This window comes from Mustelus asterias, chromosome 6 (assembly GCF_964213995.1).
Source record: "Mustelus asterias chromosome 6, sMusAst1.hap1.1, whole genome shotgun sequence".
Classification (NCBI taxonomy): Eukaryota; Metazoa; Chordata; class Chondrichthyes; order Carcharhiniformes; family Triakidae; genus Mustelus; species Mustelus asterias.
The window spans coordinates 58801886-58810352 of record NC_135806.1 but is presented as its reverse complement, the minus strand read 5'-3'; the positions used below and the strand labels follow the sequence as shown (position 1 = coordinate 58810352).

Below are 8467 nucleotides of genomic sequence, written 5' to 3'. Positions count from 1 at the left end.
AGACAGGGCCTCCAACAGGGCAGCACCCCTTCAGTACTGACACTGCAATGGAGATATCTCCTCTCAAATCTGGAAGGTCTTAAATCCACAACTTTGTAACTATGAGGTCAAATGAGCCACAGCGGAGTATAAGCATGGGGGCAGGGAGCTGGGTCCAAGATTGAGGTGGCCGTGCATGTATAAGGGGAACATCAATGTTCAATATGGTGAATGGCCTTTTCTGATTCAAGGTCTTTTTATGTTCTCACCTTCACAAAACAAGACGCTGTAAAGCTAAACTGTTCTAATTAATATAGTTTAAGTGGTAAGTCCATTCAAAAAGAAAGGATTCACGTTAATATAGTACATTTAACACAGCGACTGTGCTGGTTTCAGTCTTTAACATTTAACTGCAGTAGTTGGTATGTTTGTTTACAGATTAAAACCAGAGAGAAAAATATCCAATTTAACTAACCTCAACTTCCCGAGATCACAGACTTGAAAGCGTCACTGATCGGTCACATGAGAGGGAGGTGCGGAGCTATCCAGGCATCAGTGGACCTGTGCTGAATTGAAAAGGGCAGCACTTAGAATGCATCTCTTCCTAAGCAAGCTCACTAACATTGTCGGTAGGAACAATGCAACAATCAGATCTCCTATTGCTGTCCGGGTTTAGAGCGCAAGTGCTCTTTAGATTTAGAAAGGATTGCAGAAATAATTCAATGTACTTATGTCCTGTATCGGCGTTGATATGGGAGGCTCGTGGTCAGTACTGAGGGGATTATTGAAAAACACACACACACCCAACTCTGATAAACTCAACTATTTTATTGTCGATTTGAAATATACAGCGTAGGAAGTATAGAAAGTTATAGGCACAGATGACTTATGTACAGGCATTTGTAAATAACATTAATGAAATATACTTCGATGCTTCTGAACAGAATAGATACAATTGCTTTCTTTCTATATCATAGCAAGTTGCCCCAAGGAAAGAAGGATATATTTCGGTATGGAGCGTTTGGAAGAATAAGTCTGTACAAATTGACTCACTATCCTTTCTCTCGGTCGAATAGACGCTTTATTGAAATATATTTAAACTTCTGCCAACTTTCATTCCAATATCGAATGACATTAGATCGAGTTCTCTGCTGCATTTTTGCTTTTTTAATTTCAAAGTTTCTCTGCATCAGCATTCCTTCCTCGTGTGTTCTGTGCACTAAACGGTTGACACGGATGTACCAACTGTTCCTTTATATATAAATACAAGAAAGGATCGTGCAGTTTTAAGACGACATTGCCATGTATTTCTTATTAGTTGACTGGTGCTACGCTAAATGAACTGAGAGGTACAAGATCATGTGCTATTTCATTAGTCTGTTTCCCCACAATCCCCTCCCTTGCCTTTAAGAAAAATTGAGAAAAAAGTGATGGTGCAATGAGAAATTCACCAGGATTAAACCTCGTGCATTGTCGGCACGGATTTCAGAATATGCTTTTTTTAAATATAAAACCTCATGCAAGGTTAAATGTATGTATTATATAAATAGCTTAAATCAATAGTCCGTTTTTCTGATCTTTAACTATATTGATTGAAACTATTTGCCGAGCGATTTTTTAAAAACATCTGCCAAAATGTATATCCGCTTGCATTAATAAGGTGCTTATTTATTGTGAATATGTTCCTATGCTTTAATAAAAAAAAGTGACTGAACATGTCCAAAATGAGTGTGCTTTTATTAGCTGCTTGTACTGAAATATAAATATCTATGGTGCATTCAGATCATTTAAACCAGGAGTTTGGCTATTTATTTATGACCAAGACGCACCTCCTCTATCAGAGCAACCTGATGGTTCTCTGATGGGACACTATATTTTAAAACTTTAATTTTATCTTAATAAGGGGGCAAAAGGGACAACACGTTTCACATTTGAGATAAACCCATCGGCGACAGGGTTACTCACCCCTCCCCCCCCACCCACCCCCTCCCTCCCCCCACCCCCCTCCCCAGGCGGCCTCTCTGAGCCCCAGTCTGATGGGTTGGTTGTCCAGAGGGTTGTTGCTTATTCGGTTGTGCGGCAGCTCACATAACGACACACTTGCCCTTGAGTTTCTCTGTCCTCTTTTGCTGTTTGGATTTCTTGCCGTCGATCTGCAGGCTCACGGCCCGGCGCTTCTCCAGATTCAGCAGTTCCTGGAAGAGCTCCTTGACGTTGTGGTTGGTCTTGGCCGAAGTCTCCATGAAGCCGCACTTCCAGCGCTTGGCCTGGGACTCGCCGTCGCTGGCCTGCACCTCCCGCAGGGTGTCGTCGCACTTGTTGCCCACCAGCATGATGGGGATGCTCTCCACGTCCCCCTTGATCTGACACACTTGCTCGTAGATGGGCTTCAGCTCCTCCAGGGACTGCTTGCTGGTGATGGAGTAGACTAGGATGAAGGCGTGCCCTTTGGAAATGGACAGGCGCTGCATGGCCGGGAACTGGTGGCTGCCCGTGGTGTCGGTGATTTGTAAAGTGCAGATACTCTTGTCGCAGCTGATGACCTGGCGGTAAGTGTCTTCAATGGTGGGGATGTAACTCTCCCGGAAAGTCCCCTTGACAAACCTCAACACCAGCGAGCTCTTGCCCACGCCCCCCGCTCCGAACACCACCACCCTGTAATCGTTGCTCTGTTCCGGCATCTTCACAGGCTGCCTCAGACTGTCACCTAGAGTCAAAGGGAAAAAAATAGATTACTCATGTCTACAGCCAACATATCTTTATTGCAAGGCAGTGTTATCTTTCAGCTGATTAACCAGAGTCACTATGCAAGAATCCTCTAACGCACTGAAGCCCAGTTACATTCTCCCACTCCGGGTGTCTGCAGAGCAGGAGAGATGTTCTCTGGAATAAATGACAAAGTGCATGTTCTCAGTTAACCATCTGAGCATCCGAGCCACGGATCAGCAGGGGTAAAAATGGGTGCAGAACATGCACCGCCCAGTCCCCCTGACCCTGCTCTGCATACAACCAATGTTACAGCCCCTGCAGCCTATTTTGTCAAACATATATAAATTTACCTTACGAGATAACAGTACCAGTTGTAATGTACCGATCGCTTGGGTCGAGCCGCTGTGCGCTCAGTCTTGAGGACTCATGTTAGTTGAAGGTTGCACGGGGATCAGTGATGAAGGAGTCGGCTTCCTGCTCTCTGAAAGGGCTGGAGGGAGTTTCTGTCTGATATTTAAGGCTCCAGAGACGCAGGGATGTTGTTACGTATCTGGTTTGTTTAGAGAGCTCGGTGTGTGATCAGGGAGACGGGGATCTGACTATCGTCATCAGTAATTTTCACTGCTACCTCTTGGTGCTTGTCGTCAGAATACTGCAACAACAGGGCTCAGGCTGAGGCAATGCTGCTAATAAATCTTCCTGGGCGAGAGGAGAGCGAGGGAGCGCAGCGTGTCTCAAATCCGCACCGTCAGCACCAACAAAAAAAAATCTACTCTTTTCAGGGCAGCTTTTCATCCCGGGGAGTTTGACCACCGCAAATCCGGCTGACCTCTGTCAAATTTAGCAACTGATTTGGAAAGCTAGAGTAGAAATTCAGGGACTGCGAACAACCGGCCATTGTTTGTTTTTATATACAATGTTGGGTAGGGTCAGTCTGAACAAGGAAGGTTTCCCAGTGGAACGGTCTGTTTCCCAGTCATTAAGCTTTCCCCACTCCCCTCCCAGATGATGCCAGACCTGTTTCCACATTCACTGAGCTTTTCCTTCCCTACTTTCCCAGACCGTGAGCGCGTTCCACATCAACCCCCCGCCGCCTCTGTCTGTCAGCACTAACAAGGTTTAATATTCACTCGGTTTTAATAACCTGCACTTCATCCATTTCTAAGGGTCATCATCGCCACCAATTGGACAGCGTCAGTGCAGCTCCCTGAGGTCAAGCCTGTGTAAAGCAGCCAGCGGGGCTGTCTGAACTGTAAATAGCCATTCCAGCTTTTCAGCAGTCAGGGGTTTTTTTGGTGTTTCTAATGTTACATTTCATCTCACGCTTCCGTAATGCTCCAATTCTCTGAGAATAAATCTGTCTGATTAAGGAGCTCGGCTTCTTTGACCGCCCTTTTAATTCACTCCCACCTCCTTTTGGGGACAAATGACCAGTCCAAACCCATCCGAATCCATCAAACAAGGCCGCGTGGAGCCCTTTTCTGATCTATTTTAAACAAGCAATTACATATGGTTTTCGTCCTATAAGGAGAATGTAATCTATTATTTATTTCTGACATACACTTATTAGCGGACAATGGATTTGACCAGATACTTAAGCGCTATCTAAAAAAAAAGTGTAAGTTATATAGTTAAATGCAAGGCCTAATAATCAGCTATATCTCAGAGAGACAATAGAAACATGGGGGGGACCACCAGCGGATGGTTAAAGTTGATGATTCCTCACTAACTTGGCATTTTTAATCTGGTATTTGATTATTATCTTTCAAATGCAAAACCAAAGAGCTAAGGAACAGCATTCAGAGCAATGGCTTTTTTCATTTCGAAAGTTAGGCTTTTGTATTCAGTGCATTGTTCAGTTATATTTCAGGAGACCGAAATGAGACCGTGCAAAAATATGTAACAGGATGGCACATTTACGAATTCAAATTCATTGCTGCGAGTGTCGTGTCGAATTCGAACATATCGCCAGCTCAATATTGAGTCGATTTTTGGAGGGAGAACTGATCTTAGTTATATTTGCCTCCCCAAACATTGCCAGAGAAATATAAAACCCGGATTAGCCTCAGCCAGTCAGTTTATATACAGTACATAGACTGACAGGGGTAGAGATCATACATTTGTATTTATTTGCCTTCATGCGCGTGATGTAGACAAAGTTTTTGTCTATAATATTAGGTGGATATAAAGCAAAACACTGTCAGCTATTCATCGGCCTTTAATATTTCAGCGTTGAAAGTATTTGTCTGTTACCATTTCTGATCACTTTTGCTGACATACATTGCCAAAAGGACAACTCTGCAGCACCCCACCACCCCCAACCACCCCCCCCCCCCCGCCCCCAGTCATTTCAGGAACAACCAAATACTCAATTTTTTGGAATCATAAATTGTCATCGAGTTATGGCGTTTAACAGAGAGAGATCATTCGGCCCATCATGTCTGCTCCTGCCATCAAGCACCTAGCTATCCTTTTCCCATTTTCTGGCACTCCTGGTCCACAGCCTTGTCTGATATGTGAAATAATGGAACATCAATAACATAATATTGCCAAAAATGCTGACAAAGTGGATGGTTAAATATCTTTATTTTAAATCTTGTTTTAGAAGACGTAGAATGTTTATTGCCACATATTTATCTAACATTTTAGAGGGAATTCAGCATCTTCCATGGGAGCCAGACGAAAGGTTGCATTCGTTTTGGGTTCAAATGTACAAAAGGGAGAAAGATCTATCATTAGGACCCCAAGACCATGGCCAATGCCATATCCTCCGCATTTTGCAAGGCGGGGGGGGGGAGGGGGGTAGTGAATCCGACTTGAGGCCGGGGATGGCGGAGAATTGTTCACAGTGCGCTTCATGGCTTCAGCTGTCGTTCCTTTCCTCTGATGGGAAATGAAGGCTCAGCTCGGAAGTATAGACCGCGCTGTCTGAAGTTAGCTGGGCCATTGGAAGTAATGGGCTCCGAGTGTAAGAATGCAATGTTAAAATTGAGAGTTTAATTCAAGTTGACGGACTGGAGCTTTCATTAACCAGTGCTCAGGTATGCCAGATCGCCAGTAAGTGACTGTGAAGGTTGAAAAAGTCTCAGCATTCTGAAAGAGATCTCTGGGCTTCGACTGACCTCGAAGATTAAGCCTATATATAAAAAACAGCGAAATTCTTATTTCCAAATTTCAGGCGCATCCCACTGACATGGATGTACTGTTTATTAATCAATTGAATTATTTTGATTCTATTCAAAGGGGGGTGAGTCAGACGAACCCGAAGGTTGGGTCACCCCCTCAGTTCGCTAGTCTTTTTTTCTCTCCGTGAGACCGTTGCCATTTAATTAGATATCCCATTCCCGCTCCCTAGCACAGGCCGGCATTGTTAACATTTCAGAAATGCCCCAAGAGGGAAATGTCTTTTTGCACACTGCTGAGTTTGACTAATGCAGTGACCAGGGGCGTGTTCTGCAAGCATTAGACTATCCAGGCAATGCTGACAGAATGTTCCCAGGTGGCTCGGTTATCAATGCTGAACCGGACCGTGAGTTTCCAATGAATGAACTGAGACCACTCTCTGAATGATCTGTACACCCATCACCTCTGGAAAATCAGCTCAGAATCACACAGATGATGCTCTGCGGCTCTTTGTTAGACTAATCCAGATTTGAAATGCAGTTTTAAGGGCGAAACGATCGCTAGGCTGGGACACAGCGATCAGTCCCATCATGCAGCATCTGCTATCAGCTTCCCCCAGGCTGAATACCCAATATGAGACATCCTGCATTGTGCAGTCTATTTGTTCAAGCGGTCAGCTTCAAGCAGCACACACGGCATCACATCTGCAAACACTCGGGTTATTTTGGCTGGTGTATAATATACTCTGTGCATTTGATTTCACCTAAAATGAAAGACGGATCACCTGTCTGTCCAGAATTAAACCGGAGGGCACACCCATTCCCAAGATCCAGGAAATGTTGCCACTCCAGCAGGGATGCCGGCTCCTTCACCTTCAAACAATAAAGGCGTCGCCACTGACTGTGCTCTGAGCCCGGAGATACTACCATCCTTTCACAGAAAGTAGGCTAGCTCCAAAATATCTGAAATATCAATCTAATCATCTGTTCATTATTGAAGGCAAAGTGGGTACTATGTTGGCATATACATTTGAATCATTTTGCTAGGTCCATGTGCCCGCTATTCGTTTCTCAAACATGGAAAACACTTTACCTCAGGAAGGGATCCGCGTATTAAACTGGAGAGGAAGATTGGAAGGTCCACATGCCGCCGCGATGGCTCCAGTTTTCCGGCTGCAGTGGTCTCAGCAGTGAGAGTGGGGAGGCAGTGTCTGCTACACTCTGGCTTTCTGCCGTCTACTCTACACAGGGAATGAAGCAGTGCTCTCGCTCTGAGTCCTGGAGCTCAGATTAGATCACCTCCTGTTTTTGCTGTCGACAGATGGCACGTGATTCCTTTCACAATAAGAGTCGCCTGTACTCTCCTTCCCATCTTCACCCTCAGCAGAATATCCTGTGTGAACAATGGGGGAGATCTTTGGAGATTTTCTCAGTAAACACTGTCTAAGAAATGTAAAGGTATTTGGAGTATTAGGGGGATTGATCCTAGCGACAGTTTGACAAATTATTCTTTTTTTTTGCCCCAGTCATGTTGTCCCCTGCAGAAGGGGTTGACTCATGCTGGCAAACTGGTGAACAGGCCCTGACTGTATTCCAATCCTTTCCTAAGTTACCATTTTTCTCGTGTGAACCTTCTTAGATCCTGTTGATTGAATGGGTATCCAAACTGAGCACAATCCTGCCTTCACTCACCTGTATGTATCTTCCAGCAGGGAGTCATTGAGGTAGTGCTGGAGAGGGGGCCCATTTCCTTCATGGCTAATGAATGATCCAGAGTCCTCCTCTAATAAAATTACAATGCACATTAATTTCCAGGACAAATCCCTGAACCATTAACCAGAATTCTGTTCAGCAATAAATGGTCAAGGGTTTAAGGCATGACTGTCATATGAACCCAAGAACCATCAGCCATGTCTTCACAAGATCCTCCAAATCTGGTGCCAAGAAAGGCATCCAACATTAACATTCTCTCCCAAGCCAACCTGCCCAGCATTAAGGTGCTAATCAATCCGAACCAGCTTCGTAGGTGGGAGATGTTGTTTTTATGCCTGTTATCAGACTCCCAAAGCACCGAATCGTAACTCAGTCACTACAGGAGATCCCAAGAGGGCAGTGGAAATGCTTTGGAATGTCTTCAAGGAATCCCTGAAGAAGTCAAATCCCCTGCCAATTCCTGGAAGCCCCAGGGTTGTGACTGACCAATTTTTTTTATTGCTGGCTAGACCAGCATTCATTGCCAATCCCCAATTGACCTTGAGAAGGTAAAGGTCAGCCACCTTCAACCATTGCAATCTATGTGATGGAGGTACATCCACAGTGCTGTTGGGGAGGGAGTTCCACAATTTTGATCCTGTGACAGTGAATGAACAGCATTTAGTTCCAAATCAGAATGGCATGTGGCTTGAAGGGGAACTTGCAGGTGTTGCTGATTCCAGGCATCTGCTGCCCATGTCCTTTTAGGCTGTATCAGCCTTGTGTTTGGAAGGTGCTGTCGAAGGAGCCATGGTGAGTTGCTGCAGTGCATCTTGTAGATGGTATACACTGCTGCCACTGTGCATGTTGAGGATGTGAATGTTTAAGGTGGTGGGTGAGGTGCCAATCATGCAGGTTGCTTTGTCCTGGATGGTGTCAAGCTTCTTGAGTATTGTTGGAGCTGC

The 8467-nt window shown here is 44.8% G+C and overlaps 1 protein-coding gene across 5 annotated transcripts; it reads right to left on the bottom strand.

Annotated features, from left to right (window-relative positions):
• Positions 1-794: 794 nt before the first annotated feature.
• Positions 795-7068, bottom strand: diras2 (DIRAS family GTPase 2). Of its 5 annotated transcripts, none has more exons than XM_078215391.1 (2): positions 6904-7068; positions 795-2686 (listed from the first exon to the last, which is right to left on the bottom strand). In XM_078215391.1, exon 2 carries the CDS (start codon positions 2658-2660, stop codon positions 2064-2066), a length of 597 nt encoding a protein of 198 aa, XP_078071517.1. In that variant the 5' UTR covers positions 2661-2686; positions 6904-7068; the 3' UTR covers positions 795-2063. The 5 variants fall into 5 exon arrangements, with proteins under 5 accessions (XP_078071517.1, XP_078071519.1, XP_078071518.1 ...); XM_078215393.1 differs by lacking the exon at positions 6904-7068 and adding an exon at positions 3706-3746; XM_078215392.1 differs by lacking the exon at positions 6904-7068 and adding an exon at positions 3039-3171.
• Between the last annotated feature and the right edge of the window lie 1399 nt (positions 7069-8467).